We start from the raw sequence: 17543 nt of genomic DNA, 5'->3' as shown, positions 1-17543 counted from the left end.
GCCACCATACTTGGCTGGAATGTTCCTTTTCTTTTTTTAAACACAGGGTCTTGCTCTGTTGCCCAGGCTAGAGTGCAATGGTGTAATCATAGCTCACTGTAGCCTGGAATTCTCGGGCCCAACCAATCTTCCTGCCTCAGCCTCCTGAGTAGCTAGAACTCCAGGAGTGTGCCACCATACCCAGCTAATTTTAAAAAAATTTTTATAGAGATGAGGTCTTGCTATGTTGACCAGGCTGGTCTCCAATTCTTGGGTTCAACTGATCTTCCTGCCTTGGCCTCCCAAATTGCTGGGATCACAGGCATGAGCCACCATGCCTGTTCTGGACTTTTCCATTTTTAATAAAAGTAACAAAAAATACCCCAAATATGTACTGTTCCATAAAATAATAAAATATGGCTATTTTTATTGGGACACCTGGTCCTGTGGCTTACTCCTTTTAGTATTTGTTTATAGCTTATCTCTAGCATTTAGAACAGTATATGTCCCATAATAGGCACTCAAGAAAATAGTTTTCACATGAATGATTTGTGTGGCTGAATGATGAGGATCTGCCTTGTTCTATGATGTGGTCACTGGGCCAAACATCTGCTTCGTTTGAGAGATCGGATCTTGCTGAGGAACCTTTATTTCCATTTCAGATTAGAAAACTGAAGCTGCAGTTAGAGGAAGAACGACAGAAGTGCTCCAGGCATGATGGCACAGTGGGTGACCTGGCCGGACTACAGAATGGCTCAGACTTGCAGTTCATTGAAATGCAGAGTAGGTACCAGGGGTCGGGCCAATCCCAGTCTGTATGTAGGTCATGTCCCAGGAGTAGGATAGTGAGCAAGCTGCCAGAGTCTTGTAATACACTTTTTTCAAGAGGAGCTGCACTACAAGGATTGGTTAGTCTGTGGCTAGTCCAGAAAAGCAGTCCCAGTCAGTAACACAGCTGCATGGAGGCTTTGCTAGCCTGTGGGCTTCAGAGGATGATGAGAGGACCGAGTTACCGCTCTGCCTTTTCTGGGCAAAGTGATTTCTAGGAACTTTTTGCAGATAGCGAAATGCCTTTGACAATGTGACACTCCTTTTCTACACCCATGTGTCATCTTTAAGCTCCTATTAAAGTTTTTTTTCCCTGTGAATTTATCTTGGATAATTGAAGCAATATATGTGGAACTAACTCATACTATATTGAGCAGTTTCATAATTTTACTAGAGGTATTCTTGTTAACCCCAATTAATCTTGTATTAGATAGAATTTAAAACAAGGCCACAAATTAAAGTCTAGTTCACCCAAACTACTCTAGTTTTTCTTCTTTTACTTTTGACTCTGTGTTATAAAATGACTACTGTATTCACACTAATTCCTGCAGTAGAGAGATTTCAGCAGCCATTTATATACAGTTAGCTTTTAGTGATGATGTGTAATTAGCAGTCAGGGGAGACTTTTATTTCTCCCTTTTTTTTTTTTTTTTTTAAAACAACCCAAATATATTATGTCATACTTTCTGCTGTCTAGTCACTTGGACATGGCTTAGCAGGGGCATCTGCTTAGGGTCTCACAATGCAAAAATCAAGGTGTCAGCCAGGGTAGTTAGATCTTTAAGATTCAGGGGGAATGGGCTGGCATTTGTGTGAATGCTTCCTGGAGCAGGTAGGTGTTGTAAGCTGCTATTTGCAGAAGGTAGGGAAAAGTACCCAGGGTGGAGGTGCAGAATGAAGTGAGCTGAGCAGGACTGTGGGAAGACTGGATCTGACTGGTAAAGACCAAAGCAAGCAGCTCCCTCAGGCCAGGCCAGGAAAGGAGCCCAGGCAACTCTCCCATTCTGGACGGTGCTCGGCTGTTAGGCATGGTGTTTTAGAATGGGATTTGAAACACCATGAAATGACTGAGATAAGGGATTTACGCTTTTGAACACAGGAAGGAATGGGTGGCTTGGAGAATGAGAAGGAAGCAGCACATTTTGATAATCAACAGGTTGCTGGGAATGAGAATTAACAAATAAGATCCTGAAGTTTCTGTTTTAGAGCCCAGAAATAGGAATAGTTCTCTTTCACTACCAGAGGTAGCTTTTGGGGAGATGGTTTCATAACCCCGTTACTTTTAAGGTAACAGTAACTGTCCACTTAGAAAAACTTCTTGCATTGAAGATTATATAGGTAACTTTGGTCATGTGGAAATGTAGAAAAGTTTTTAAATTAGGTAATTTGAGTATTTCCTTTGGTAGGTTAGATCTGGTTTATCTTCTGTAAGCATTATGAGGCTATAATCATTTCAGAGGCTGGGAATTTTTTTATCTTCCCCATCATTTCCGAACTTTTCATTTCAGGTGATTTACTTCTTAGGTCAGATGTACATCTAATCATTTATAGCCCTACCCATAACACATTATCACAACATGTTATTGAAAAGCATTTATTTCAGCAAATATTTATTGAGCATATACTATGTGCAAAGCACTTGACTAGGTACAGAGGAAGATTTAAGAAGGTTAAGACAGGCCCCTCTCCTTACACACACATACAACATTTAAAAAGCTTGATAAATGTTACTAAAAAAGAATGTAAATAAAATGCACACCAAGGAAAGAAGTTATAATTAACTAAGGGGACTCATGGAGGAGGTAAAAATTCAGCTTGGCCTTGAAGGTTGGTTGAGATTTAAATCAGAGGTTGGGTGAAAGGGTCCTTGAGATATGAGAGTGCGGAAGGAAAGGCTAGGGGGTGGGAAGGTGCAGAGCTGGGTTCAGGAACTAGAAGGCCCAGTCCCACGGGCACAGAGGCTCCACGGGGCACAGGGCTGCACAAAGGTAGCAGGGGCTGCTGCTGCATTGGTTGGGCTCCTTTATCAAAGCTCTGCTCACACACATCACGGGGTGAAGAGGGAGTCTCCTTCTAACTCTTGTTCTAAGGGATGCTGTTGCAACCTAAGTGCTGCTAGAGCTTCCTATCATATATACGGTCCAGAACCTGGGCCGCTGCAGATGGTGTGTGTGCACTTGTATTCTGTAGTCTTAGACCGCATGGTCCTCTCTGTGCTGCAGAGGTGTTGCCTGATGGGTTACACCTTCATCTCTGAGAGATGAACATAATCCATTATTATCTTCTGTTCTAGGAGATGCCAATAGACAAATTAGTGAATACAAATTTAAGCTTTCAAAAGCAGAACAGGATATAACCACCTTGGAGCAAAGTGTAAGTATTTCTTTTATACGGTACCAGGTGATTTAAATTTCCTTTAAAACATATCTCCTTCCTGCATCTAAGTGGCTAACCCCGTGAGTGCTCGGGTTTCTGTGGGCTGCCTCCGCAGTTATATCTATAAAAGCTCTGTATTTAAATAGAAAAGCCAGCAGAGAGCACCTGGCAGGGCTCCTGAGTCTTCTGTTTTCTGTAAAAACATAGGAAACTGCAGCTATCGTTTTTTACAGATATTTCAAGATCATAGTTTATAACAAAATCCCTTAGTATGTATTTCAGAAAGTCTAAAAACATTTCCATTCAGTGAGTCTCCTATGATGTTACCTTGGCACTTAAACAATACGGTCATCATAAAACTTAACATGGGAAATTGGCCCTATAGTGACTCTACAGCTGTAATCCTCTCTGGGGACCCTTCTTGGTTTATAAATAGTGGTTGGGTTCTGAGAGGACCTATGAGTCACCCTGAGGGGACTCGTTAATGTTAGATTACTTGGAATTCATTATGACATTGTATTTCCATCTTGGCTACCAAAAAGCGGTGATTTCTAGTGCCCACTGGAGGCCTGTGTTCTTATGTTGACAGATTAGCCGGCTTGAGGGACAGGTGCTGAGATACAAAACTGCTGCTGAGAATGCTGAGAAAGTGGAAGATGAACTAAAAGCAGAAAAAAGGAAGCTACAACGGGAGGTACTTGTTTTACTATGCTTCTTAAAACTATGTTCGTAAAAAGAAAAAATCCTTTGGAAATAAATTCTTTGCTGTGTAAGAAATTTAACACTGGGTCAGATCTTAAAGAAAGAGCAGTGGAGTCACTTACCCGTTTGTGCTGGTTTTTGACCCTGCACAGTGACTTCCATTTACCTGTGTGTTTTGTTCAGTTAGACAGTGAGTAAAAAGACAGTTTTTATTTTTGTTTCAGATCAGGTCTACCTCTCCAACTTCTGTATATCCTTTCTGTGATTTAAACAAATAAACAATCCTCAACATCATTGTTTAACACCGCTAGCTGGCAGGAAAAAAAAAAAAAAATCAGGCTGTGAGATCTGTGCCAGGCCAACACAATTAGCAGTGCCTCCATTTCCCAGAAAGCTGGAAATAAAGTACCACTGGGTTTTGTTTCTGACTGTGTGAAGTGACTGAGCTCTCCTTGCCTCCAGTTACGAACAGCACTGGACAAGATTGAGGAGATGGAGATGACCAACAGCCACCTGGCCAAGCGGCTGGAGAAGATGAAGGCCAACAGGACAGCACTTCTGGCCCAGCAATAGGGAGGCCATCCTTTGACCTGGGCCACTGCTCCTTGGAGCCCTGCCCAGAGGAACTGACTTTTTGTCCATTGACAGAAACCCCTTTCAGTAGTACTGTTTGAGTTTTGTCATTAAAATAGCCACCTTTGTATTTTATAATTTATGAGAGAATGAAGCAGGTTTGAATCTTCATGAATGAACACTTGGATTTTGTTTGTAGTTTGATTTTAGACTAAGAACCAGTCCATACTGTTGTTATTTTTTATTTCCATAATTTTAGAATCACGTTTACTCAATATTTTCCCCCAACTGCCTCAGTGACTGGGCACTCCGAGGCCTTGGCATGGGTTGTGGAGGACAGCAGTTCCGTGAGTGCTCACTGAGACGCTTGCTGGAGACCTCAGAAAACACAAGTGCCTTCTCCACAGTGCAATTCAGACTTCAGTGATCCCCAGTGGTCAAAAGACATTTACCCTTAAGATCAGATAGCATTTATATTTTGGTGAAGAAACAAGTTCACAGATGGGGAATCTATGTTTCACTCAAATTTATATGTTTGGAGGAAAAAGCCTTTTTTGGTAAAATATTTAAATTTATATAAGAAAATGTTAGGAAAAAATATGGGGAGTGTTATATAAAACTTGCTTTATTGCATGGGGCAGGGGAAGTCCAGGGGCTAATACTCTTAAAGAGTAGGGTCCTTATTCTTCAATAGCAACTGTGCTGTACCTTGTAAAGTATTTCATCTGCTGCTTATGTGTGGAACGAAACCTCAGACAAGCTGAAGGGGGAGGGAGGGGCAGGGTAGGCAGGTAGGGAATCTGCCTAAAGATTCTATTAAACACACCCTTTTGCCAACCACAATTGGTACTGACACGTTCATTTTGTTGTAGGAGCCTTTAAAACAAATCATGGCAACCACGTCCCTCTTATCTTGCCCCTCTTATCTCTCTTTCTCATGGAAAAATAATCTGGAATTTAGAACTTTTTCTTTTAAGACCTTTATTTCATCTTTAAAGGTACCCAGTTGCAGAGGGTTTTTATCATCACTGAGTGCAGCCATTTTGCAGGATTTGCAATTCTCTTTTGCTCTCAGAACCAAGGTGGTTTTATGGAGATGATTATTGTATCTTTCGAGTGTTAACACAGAGAATATATTGGGGAAAATCTAATGACTCAAGGCACGTAAGATAATAAAACTAGACCTGATACTAGATGAAGGTAACTCAGAAGTGAGTAAGATCTGTATTTAATAATTGTTCCCTTCCTTAGAGTAATTAGCCCCTTCATTTTAAAAATGTGGATACCAAACTCCTGAATTGAGATGATTTCCCATAAATTTTCTTTCTAATAGTAACAGCTGTTGTGTGGTAGGGGTGGGCAGGGGGGTTTTCTGAAATGCAGGGTTATCCTAGAGTCCCCTAGGTGGAACCAACACATTGTGTGGCCCAGCTCTCCTAGGAAGCCCCTCCTCCTCTTACTCAAGGTCACTCAGCCTGTGCCCCTCCCCAGGCTCAAGAAACCTCACTTCTGAGATCATCCTTCAAACAAGAATACCTAGAAACTTCTTTATCTTAAGCTGGCAATACAGCCATAGCCATTAACAAAGTGGGCTAATGTAAAAACTCATACTAATTATAGACTGGGTGAGGACTATTTTCTTCACTCAAGTTTTTTCCTTAAGAATAAATGAATTAGCTTTGGTTATTACAGATACTATAGATGATCAATTCAAGCTTCCTTCATAGTCAATGTCCTCAGAGCCTCTGACATGCTCAGGACCTCTTATAAAAAGCATCTGAACTTATATACTACCTGCTGTAGAAATTTATGAGAATACAGAAAGAATCAAATCAGAACATGAGCTAGGAAATCTTCAAGGCCTTTTTAGGTATTGTTTTTTTTAACACGTCAACCTAGCCAAGATAGAATTCTTAATAGTGCTTGTACAGTACCTTTTACCAGATGCTTAGGGGGATTTCAAACTTACTTTGAGATTCTTCAGCATAATCAGGTATATACTAGATGAAAATCGATCTAGAAAATCTTTCGAGGATAAGAGAATTAAATAAGAAACAACATTAGAATACATCTGACAATGTATTTATAATCAATCCACCATGCATGAAGGAATGCTACTAGTTGGAAGGCAGATGTGAGCCTCGAACCTTAAGTACCACAACACTGAAATACAAAGAAAGAACAACGTACCCCAGACTCCATAATGACCATATTTAACACCTCTCAAAGACTCTGTATAGGTCGGGCAGATTAGCAAGCTGCAGGACATTTCCATCTTCTGTGAAATGTTTAGGAGGCAGAAGGTGTGAGCGGAAGGCTTTATAGACAATGTGTTCTACAGTCCACTTCCAGGGGTGTGGAGTGGAGCCAGGCACGTCACTCTGGAAAACACATTAGATGTCATAAGCCTTCTTGTTCGTAGACAGTGGCTTCCTGGCTGATGGCATGTACACTGGGCCTGGAAAGTCTTGGTGGCTTGTGATGGGTTATGTCATCTAATGCTAATGAAGCAGCCTCTGTGAGCCAACCTCTCAGGGATCCCACAGGCCTGAAAAGAAGAGGTTTTTAAGGGAGAAAAGCCACTGCTCTTGAAGGACTGATTCCATTCAGGTAATGAGGATTATTTTACCTCATTGTTCTCCTTGTTCTAAGCCTTAGCTGTCTCATATACAAAGAAATGTTCTTTCTCCTCTGCCCTTCCTTTCCTTGAGGTAAATTTTTCCAGTCATCTGAGATACTCTCAGCATAGTTTGGTAAGTGTGCTGCTTTGCCTTCTCCACTGAGTGCAAAATTCCTAGGGGCTTTGGCCAACAGGACCTAGGACTGAATCTCTACCACCTGCAGACTCTGGGAATCCTTGAGCATGCCAGCCATCCTTCAGCTTCCTCATCTGTGAACTGCAGCATGCTACTTCACCTCAGAGGATGACCGTGAGCAATCACTGAGATGCTTCTGTATGAAAGTGGGCTACCCTTTGATTCTTACACTATTTCAACTCCCCACTTCCTCCTCCCCTGAAATATATGTTGATTTGGAAAGGATTTTCGTCTGACTGGGAAAAGTGGCAATAAAACATTAGGAACCCAGGCCCTTTTGTGTCAAGTTGACCTGTAAGAGGAGTTACAGATCCTTGTTTTCCTGGCAAGGCTGTGGTCCCCAACCTTTTTGGCACCAGGGACCAGTTTCATGGAAGACAATTTTTCCATGGACTGGGGCCAGGGGTGGTTTCGGGATGATTCAAGCACATGACATTTATTGTGCAGTCAAACCTCTCTGCTAATGAAGATAATCTTGTGTTTGCAACCGCTCCCCAGTGCTAGCATCACCTCCTTAGCTCCATCTCAGATCATCAGGCATTCGATTCTCATAAGGAATGTGCTATCCTCAACATGTGCAGTTTATAGTAGGATTCATGTTCCTATGAGAATCTAATGCCCTTGGTGATCTGACAGGAGGAGGAGCCTATGCGGTGATGGGAGTGATGGGGAGTGGCTGTAAATACAGATGAAGCTTCCATGGCCTGCTGCTCACATCCTGCTGTGTGGCCTGGTTCCTAATAGGGCCGGAGTATAGGTCCCGGAGTTTGGGGACCACAGGAATAAGGCAAAAGCTGAGAGAGATAGACCCAGAATCTGTAGACTTTGGCTACACAGGTAAGGGCTAACAATGGGAGATTACTGATCCACCAGCCTTGGACAATCTAACTCAACCTCCAATTTTTCACTGTGATGGCTTTTGCTTTACATTTGAGAGTTTCTGAGGTCTCTCTGGAGGTATGTTCAAGACTGGCAGAAGGAAGTAAAACTCATGAATAAAAGCTGACCATTATGTCTGAATCTTATTATATACAATGAAATTCCAGGACTTTAGAGATGGGCAAGCTTCATTTCCTAAAGGTTGTGTGACGCCCACCCCAATCCTGGGGTGCCAATGTATATAACCACCGTACCTGCTGGCCTGAGAGGGTCGACTCCTCAGATATGTACTGTTTTCGGATAGAGTAAAACATGGCACATTCTTTACTGAGGCTTTCAAAACATTCCTTTTCTTCATCCCAGTTCACCTGGTCCAAAGAATTCAATACCTCAAGATAGGTACACACTTTAAACACATTTTCATTTCTAAATGGAGATCATAGGCTACTTAAAGCCAAAAAACTAAATGTGATGTTTAGGCATTAAAGCTATAAATTAGACTGCTGAATATTGCTGGGGATGAATATTGGTGGGGGTGAGAAGCTGTTTCACTCTTGTCATTTTTGTCATTCTAAATGAAGGTGTAGTCGTGTGCTCTCTCCCTCCAGCACACATGCATGTATGATATGCTTAGTATTTGTGCGATCACTTACCTCGGTGGCTAGTCGAAGAATGAAGATAGGCAGTCCTTCCAAAGGGGGCACGTAGCTGTCAATCAGAAGGGGTAATCCAATCAGGTTCCCTTCCTGCTTGTGGAAAAAAGGCCAGCACAAAGGAACAGGAAATAATGCTGTTACAATCTAAACAAATTCCATTTCTTCAGTGCATTCCCAGGCCTTGTCCTAACACCTGCCACTCTGGGTGACTGGGTACTTGGCACAGGGGGCAGATGAAAAAGAACTTTTCGTCCTGACATGCAGTGGAACAGCCCGTTTTATGGATCTGCTCACCAATCAAAGAACATGTCAAGACAGAAAGCCCCAAAGACTGAGGGATAAGAGGAAGAAAGGGGAACAAGGGCATAATCTCATTCAAAATGGCCTGCAGGGATGCAGCTCTCCCTCGGGTCTGGGTCCTTTCCCCAGGAACAGGAGTGGGCATGAACGAATAATAGTATAGTAGTGTAACCTAAAAATGCAAATAGGAGTGGAGAGGATGTCATGTATATAACATGCTACCTCTGGGGGGAGGCCCAGTCTTGATCTTAGAACTTGACTTTTATCTGAACAATGTAACAGAGGTGTAAGAATGGGTGTCACACCGCATCAATTTCCAAAGAGAAGTAGTCTGCAAGCATCTCAGCCTTCTTCTTCAGAAACTCAACAATGTACTCAGCAAGTCCTTCTTTGGGACCATCTTCCTCTGTCCAGCCGCTCTCTGGACTATCTAAGGCCAGCATGGCGAGGTCAAAGAGTGGTGCTGGCTCCTAGGAAGGAGCAAGAACAACAATGGGCAGGCATTAACGGGACATCCAAATGAAGCCTGAATTCCACAAAACCACTATCAGAATAGCAGGTGAGAACGCACAAATGTAACATTTGTTCCCCATTCCTCCAGAAGAAATGCCTTAACAATCCACAACAAAACCTCTTCCTTACCTTGTCAATGGCCATTTCAACAGAGAAGATGTGATAGACAAAAACTCAGGTGGGAAGAGTGAGGCCACAGGGAGGTTCTTTCTTTCTGTGTAGTCTTAAGGGCTCAATTTAACTTTCATATTTCTAGAAAATCAGTAGGCATATCATTTCTTTCTTTCTACTGCCTCACCCATAACTAAAGCAAGGGGGATGAGGAATAAGTTAAGTCAAATGACATTTCAGGTAATTGATCTAGTGAGGAAGAAGAGTGAAATCTATGGTTAAAAATAAGATGCCTGTAATCCCAGTGCTTTGTGAAGCCAAGGCGGGAGGACAGCTTGAGACCAGGAATCCAACCTCAGCTGGGGCTACAGAACAAGATCCTATTGCTACAAAAAATAAAAAAAAATTATCCAGGCATGATGGTGCACACTTGTAGTCCCAGCTACTTGGGAAGCTTGAGGTGGGAGGACTGCTTCAGCCCAGGAGTTTGAGGGTACAGTGAACTATGATCACAAGACTGCACTCTAGTCTGGGTGACAGAGCAAGACCCTGCCTTGAAAAAAAAAGTTTTAATTAAGATGCCTAGGTTACTTTCCATTTCTCCCCTTCTGATGTTGTTACTCATACTTTTACATATGTTATAAACCCACAGTACATAGTTATATTTTCATAATATAAGAGGCAATTAATCAAAAGGATATAATAATCCTAAGTGTTTATGTACCCAATGAAAGAGCTTTAAAATATATGAAGGAAAAAACTAAGAGAACTGCAAAGACAGACAAATTCACAATCATAGTTGGAGGTTTGTTTCAATACCTCATTTTCAATATTTGATAGAACAAGTAGAGAGAAAAATCAATAAGGATAGAGAAGATTTGAGGATCACTATCAACCTGATATATTAATATTTGACATTTATAGAACTTTTTTTTTTTTTTTGAGACAGAGTCTTAGTCTGTCACCCAGGCCGGAGTGCAATGGCCTCATCATAGCTCACTGCAATCTCGAACTCCTAGGCTTAAGCAATCCTCCTGCCTCAGCCTCCCGAGTAGCTGGTACTACAGATATGCACCACCACGCCTGGCTAATTTTTCTATTTTTTGTAGAGACAGGGTCTTACTTTTGCTCAGGCTGGTCTTGAACTCCTGGCTTCCAGTAATCCCTCTGCTTTGGCCTCCCAAAGTGCCAGGATTACAGGTGTGAGCCATCGCACCCGACCTATTTATAAAACATTCTACTCAACAAGAATATAAATTCTTTTCAAGTACACATGGAACATTTACCAACACAGATCATATTCTGGGCCACAAAACAAGTATCCATAAGTGTAAAAAGATTCAAATAACTTTTCTGGCCAAAATGGAATTAAATTATAAATCAGTAACAGATGTTTGGAAAATCCTCAAAAGATTGGAAACTAAATACACAGTTCTAAATAACCTGTGAGTCAAATGAGAAATTAGAAAAGGTATTTAGAACTGAGAATGAAAACTACATATCAAAAGTTGTGGCAAGCTGCTAAAGCAGTGCTTAGGAGAAATTTATAGCACTTGACACCTACATTAGAAAAGAAGAAAGGTCTCAAATCAGTGACCTCTGCTTCTACCTTAAGAAACAAGAAGACAAACCAAACCAAAGTGAGTAGAAGGAAGTAATAAAGATCAGAGCACATATCAATGAAATACAAAACAGAAAAATAAGAGAAAAATCTATGAATCAAAAGTTAGTTCTCGGAGAAGGTCAATAAAATTGATTAATAGCTAGCCAGACTGATCAAGTTAAAAAGAGAAGCCTTAAATTACCAATATTAGGAATGAGAGAAAGGTTATATCCCCACAAATCTGTAGGTATTAAAATAATAAGAAATATTATGAATAACTTATACCAATATATTTAAAAACTTAGATTAAATAGACAAATTTCTTCAAAAAAATAAAAGACGAGAGCTCACCCAAGAAGAAATAGATAATCATAATAGCTCTATATCTATTAAAGAAATTGAATTTATCGTTAAAAACGTTCCATGAAGAAATCTCTAGGCCCAGATAGCTTCACTGGTGAATCTACCAAACATTAAGGAACAATTTTAACACCAAGTCTACACAAACACTTTCAGAAAATGGAAAAGGAGGAGATACTTATCAACTCATTCTATGAGGCCAGCATTACCCTGACACTAAAACTACACAAAGACACTACAAGAAAACTACAAACTAATGACATTCATCAACACAGATGTAAAAATTATAACCAAAATTTTAGCAAATCAAATCCCATAATATATAAAGGATAGTATGTTATGACCAACAGGGTTCACCTCAGAAATGTAAGACTGGTTTAACATATATGAAAAGCAATGTAATTCACTATATCAAACTATTAATATAAAAGAAGAACCATATGATTATCTCAATAGATTCAAATAAAGCTTTTGAAAAAAATTCAATACCCATTTCTAAATAAAAACTTTAAGTAAACAAGTAATAGAAGAGAACTTCCTCAACCTTATGAACGGCATCTACAAAAACTTACTTATGGCTGACTGCATACTTAGTGGTGGGACTGAATACCTTCCCCCTAAGATCAGGAACAAGAGAAGGATTTCCATTCCTACTACCCCTTTGTACTAGAGATTCTAGCCAGTGTAATCAGTTAAGAGAAGGAAAAGGCTTCCAGATTGGACAGGGAGAAATAAAACTTTCTTTACTCTCAGATGACATGATCATCCATGTAGAAAATCTGAGAATCTATAAAATTTGTATTAGAGCGAGTGAGTGAGTTTAACAGGGTTGTGAGATATAATATCAATGTATAAAAATCGTGTGTATTTCTATATACTAGCAATAAACAATTGGAAATGGAAAATTTTTAAAAAATGCCATTTGTAACATTAAAAAATGTGAAATACTAAGGGATTAATCTAACAAAAGGTTTTCTCCCCAAATTGATCTACAGATTCAACACAATCCCAATCAAAATCCCAGTGGACTTTTTCATAGAGTAAGTCAAATAAAAAAGATATGAACACACAGGTAGTATGATTTTAACTCTAAAATTAGGCATTGAAAAAGTCTTGGAAGAAATGGACTAAATTGTTAGTAAGGGTTGTGTTTGGACCATGGCTTAGAGAATGCTTATTTATATTTTTATGCCTTTCCACATATTAACTTCTATAATAAAAAAAACACTTAAGTTAGCTATCAAATAACTATTTAACTAAAAAGTATAAAATTTTATTAAAATTACAGATACCTCCATACTCAAGTAATACACTACAGAAACTATCCTGAGCATATTTAGAAAATTTAATATACTACAAATAAGATATTAGTGTAGAACTACTATTTTCAGAAACAAACAGTTGTTGAAGTTTGAGAAGTGAGAAGGACATAAACTTACCGATAACCTCAGAACACCAAAATTGGCAAAATCATAAATGAGTATCTGGTAGAACAGCTCTTCACTGAAAATAAAAATGAAGTGACTTTAATGAAAAGCTGAATCCATGCTTGAGAGCCAGGCAGTAGGGAGAAAATGGGAGAGGGAATCCCTGAAACATGGAAGGGACAGAGATGGTTCCGCCTGGCTGTGGAACCTGGTTAACAGTTGAACAAAAATCTCTTATCCTCCAAAGAGCTGGGATTCCCAACATCTGCTCTAACCAGGGCTGTGATTGGCCGGCCTCCACGGATAGGTTCAAGCACTGAGACTAAGGCTTGCTTGCTATCGCCCATGCTCTGTCCCACCCCTCTGGGGCTGTAAAAAGTTTCTGATTCACTGAAGTGAAATTTAAAGAGTTTTTTGTTTGTTTACCTTTCTCCCACTTACAAAGAATCCTATAAATCATTTTTACAACTTACCACTAAAAATTATATGAAATATACAGGGAGGCCAGGAAGTCTTCCTGAATAATCAAAAGCAGACATATGGCAGGATTACACTACACTGATGTATGGCTTAGGGTGACGCACTAGCTGGCAACAATCCAAAAGCAGCTGTGAAGTATACAATGTATTGAATTATTTAGAAAAACAGAATTGGAATGAATGCCACATTTATGTGGTACTTTATAGTTTGTAAAACAAACTGAACCATACAGGTCTTGCTTACAGACTTCATTATCAGTCAAAGCAGACAAAGCATCTGCTATGCCTGCGTTATGGTAGGGAAACTGAGGGACACAGTGGTAGCTGACTTGTCTCATGTCAGTAAAGTGCCAAAGGAAGGAGCTGAGTTTGGAATTCAAACTCTGAATCTACTTCTCTCCCTGTCTTTTTACCTTCTCCCTGGGAAACCATTCACATTTATTATGAGCTGCCATTCTGGGACTGGCCTGGATTTGTATCTGTGAGATGAAAGAACCTGAATGCAACAGTGATTTGGAGCCTTGGGAGTCAGGCACTTAGTCATGCCGGAAAAGCAAAAGCGAGGGGAGTAGAATTCCTAACAAATTAGCAAGTGGCAAGTCACTATACAAGCCTAAGGATTCTCAGAGCAGACAACGCAACTTGAACAGACCTGCTCCAAAAGGGTTTCCAAGCCTAGGAGGAAGAGTGCGGAATGCATACAAGGAAGTGTGTTGCCAACAGTCAGCTTCTGCACTGGGGCAGTTTCTAGCGATGGCAAATAGGTTTTTATCTCATGTGCAAACTCCAAGCAATGTACAATGGCTGCCCCACAAACAGGGCCAAAAAGCATTCTGAGGCCACAGCAAGGCTTAGAGAGAAAAAGTCCCACAGTGGGTAAGTGATATCTAGTAGGTGCAAGGTGGCAGCATCCTCGCACATGTACTACCTATCTGACAACAATATTTAATACGGGTTCTAGACTCAATAGGAGCTAATCCACCAAGGTGCCTGGAAACAATCAATAGAAATGTCACCTGCTATGTACTGGGCAAATGGCACTGCTGGGGTCACCCTTCCTGTGCTGATCAACCACACTGGCTCATTTGGTGGCTAAAGTGAAGCCTTTGCCACATTCCCAAAGCTGGGAGCAAAACAGGCATCAAGTCGTCTCTCTCTCCCATCCCCCACAGTACCCTGTTGCACACAGCAGGTGCTGGAATTCTCTGACAGCACTAAGCCCTCCACACCTGGTTCATAGCCAACATTTACTGAGCACTGAGCACCTACCCAGGACTAGGTTTCTCAGGTTATTTCTTATCTTCACAAAAAAACTCCTGCAAGTTAAGTAACAATATCCCAGTATGCAGATGAGAAATCTCAGATGAGAAATCTGAGACACGGTTTAGGAAAGTAATTTGTCCACAGTCATAAAAATGGGAAATGGTAGAACTGAGATTTAAAACCACACCTGTCTAACTTCAAAGCCTGTGCCCTTTCCAAATACCTTGTGCTGCTCTTCCTAGCTCTTTGTGCCTGTGCTCCCTGGACCATTCTTCTAGTGGCTCTGTTTTTTCCCACATTCACTGATTTACCTCAGTTTGGTGGTGTTAAGAAGGTATAACTTCGTCTGATGCTGTGCCAAGGCCCACTGAGGATTCACACAGCCCACAAAGGAGTGGTTATGCAACATCTCCCGTAGAACTGGAAAACAGAACCAAAAAAGAGGTAAGTAATGGAATCCTCCCAACACCTCTTCACAGCCCAAAGCACCAAGCACTGGAAGTAGAGACACCAAACAAGTAAAGATGCCTGAACTGAGCCTTCTGCTGAAAACAAACACAAATAAGGTATGAAATATAACTAATCTTTTAAAATGCAACAAGGAATTGCTAAAAGATTAAGGAATACTCAAGGACCAAGGTCTAAGAAAAAGCAAGAACCCAGAGAAATAATGATATCTCTTAAAGCTAGCTTTATCCAAAGACATTGGAGAACCTCAGGAATCATGCACTTTAGTTTTCTCAGGCTCTGAAGGTGGCAAAAGGAGGACAAAAGCCTGGGAATGGTTTGGAATGGGGAGTCTAATAGGTGACCACTTCCCCAACACATGAAGCTGAGACCCCAAGGGCTGTACCCTCTGTGTAAATGAAAACAGTATTATGCCCAATACCCACTCCCCTCCCCTCCCCTCCAAAGGGCAGGAAGCAAAACTACCACCTCAAGCCTCGGTGTTGGAAGTAAAAAACGACATTCCTGAGAATCTGTACGCATAACTGGTCCTCACATGCTTTTTTTTTTTTTTTTTTGTTGAGAGAGAGTCTCACTTTGTTGCCCGGGCTAGAGTGAGTGCCGTGGCGTCAGCCTAGCTCACAGCAACCTCAGACTCCTCGGCTTAAGCGATCCTACTGCCTCAGCCTCCCAAGTAGCTGAGACTACAGGCATGCGCCACTATGCCCGGCTAATTTTTTCTATATAGCTTTTTAGTTGTCCATATAATGTCTTTCTATTTTTAGTAGAGACGGGGTCTCGCTCTTGCTCAGGCTGGTCTCGAACTCCTGACCTCGAGCGATCCACCCGCCTCGGCCTCCCAGAGTGCTAGGATTACAGGCGTGAGCCACCGCGCCCGGCCCTCACATGCTTTTGTAGCCAGAATTCATACTAAGCAGGTTGCCTGGAAACCTGAAAGTAGAAATTTTAAATCGATACCAGGGCTGACTGTTCCTCCAGGTCCCTGGCAGAATCAAATGCATATTCTCTCTGGAGAAACTCATCTTTGATCCCAACTTCAAGTAATTCCCCACGGATAAAGTACCAGGAACTAGTAGTCACAAAATTTACAAAACACACAAACAAGGCACCAAGAATTAGAATCAAGAAGAAATCACAGAATGAGATCTGTAAAGGTTTCAGGGATTGGAAAATCACCAAAGAACATAAAATAAGTATGTTCAGTACACTCAAGAGGTATTAAAACTATGAGTAAGCAGGACACTCTCAAAAATGATGGAGATTTCAAAAAGAACCAAATAAAATTTCTAAAATTGGAAAATACATTAATTGAAATTAAAAATCAAGACAGATTTAACAACAGCTTTGATAAAAGGTGGTGAGGTAATAAACTGTAAGGCAGATCTAAAGAAATTATCCAGAATACAGCATAGAGAGATAAAGATATGGTAAGTATGAAGAGATAGCTCATGCAATGTGGAGGACAGAAAATATATAACTCAAGTTCCAGAAGGAGTTGAGGGGAAGGTAGGGAGAGGATAATATATGAAGACATTGAAGAAAAAAATGTCTGAGACTATCTCAGAAATGATGAAAGATGTCAAGGCTGAGCTCTAGGAAGCTCAACAAAATCGATACTTGACACAGAGTGTTACTACAGAATTTTTTTTGTTTGTTTTTTTAAGAGATAGGGTCTCACTATATCACCCAGGCTGGTCACAAACTCCTGGCCTCAAGTAACCCTCCCACCTCAGCCTCCTGAGTTGCTGGGAACACAGGTGCAAGCCACTGTGCCTGGCTTGCTATAGGATATTTTAAAAAAGAGACCTTAAAAAGCACTCAGAGAGAAAACAGAGATTACCTGCTAAGGAACAAAATATAAAACTTCTGGCTGAATTTTCAACAGCAACAATAGAAATCAGAAAATGATAGCATACCTTCAATGCACTAAGAAAAAATAATTGTCAACCTGGAATTTTATTTATTTTTATTTTTGAGGCAGAGTCTTGCTCTGTTGCCCAGGCTAGAGAGAGATCAGTGGTGTCAGCCTAGCTCACAGCAACCTCAAACTCCTGGGCTCAAGTGATCCTCCTGCCTCAGCCTCCTGAGTAGCTGGGACTATAGGCATGTACCCCCACACCCAGCTAACTTTTTCTATTTTTAGTAGAGATGGGACATAATCAATAGAGCAAATAGACAATCTACAGAATGGGAGAAAATATCTGCATGCT

At 40.8% G+C, this 17543-nt stretch overlaps 2 protein-coding genes across 17 annotated transcripts in view; one reads left to right on the top strand and one right to left on the bottom strand.

Annotated features, from left to right (window-relative positions):
* LRRFIP2 (LRR binding FLII interacting protein 2) overlaps positions 1 to 5703 on the top strand; it is a 115224-nt gene extending 109521 nt beyond the window's left edge. For all 11 annotated transcript variants that reach the window (XM_069475519.1, XM_069475517.1, XM_069475514.1 and 8 more), the window contains 4 exons: positions 642 to 762; positions 3101 to 3180; positions 3773 to 3877; positions 4348 to 5703. In XM_069475519.1, the coding sequence (XP_069331620.1) occupies positions 642 to 762; positions 3101 to 3180; positions 3773 to 3877; positions 4348 to 4458 (417 nt within the window). In that variant the 3' untranslated portion in view covers positions 4459 to 5703. The remainder of the gene's footprint in view (positions 1 to 641; positions 763 to 3100; positions 3181 to 3772; positions 3878 to 4347) is intronic.
* A 61-nt stretch (positions 5704 to 5764) lies between these two features.
* Positions 5765 to 17543, bottom strand: part of MLH1 (mutL homolog 1) — a 48104-nt gene continuing 36325 nt past the window's right edge. For 3 of the 6 annotated variants that reach the window (XM_069475503.1, XM_069475505.1, XM_069475508.1), the window contains 6 exons: positions 15177 to 15285; positions 13136 to 13199; positions 9415 to 9579; positions 8807 to 8899; positions 8408 to 8521; positions 5765 to 6839 (listed from right to left, as the gene is read on the bottom strand). In XM_069475503.1, the coding sequence (XP_069331604.1) occupies positions 6672 to 6839; positions 8408 to 8521; positions 8807 to 8899; positions 9415 to 9579; positions 13136 to 13199; positions 15177 to 15285 (713 nt within the window). In that variant the 3' untranslated portion in view covers positions 5765 to 6671. The remainder of the gene's footprint in view (positions 6840 to 8407; positions 8522 to 8806; positions 8900 to 9414; positions 9580 to 13135; positions 13200 to 15176; positions 15286 to 17543) is intronic. The other 3 variants (XM_069475504.1, XM_069475506.1, XM_069475507.1) reach the window with 3 other exon arrangements.

Source organism: Eulemur rufifrons, chromosome 7 (genome assembly GCF_041146395.1).
Source record: "Eulemur rufifrons isolate Redbay chromosome 7, OSU_ERuf_1, whole genome shotgun sequence".
Taxonomy (NCBI): Eukaryota; Metazoa; Chordata; class Mammalia; order Primates; family Lemuridae; genus Eulemur; species Eulemur rufifrons.
This window is presented reverse-complemented; position numbering and strand designations above follow the sequence as displayed.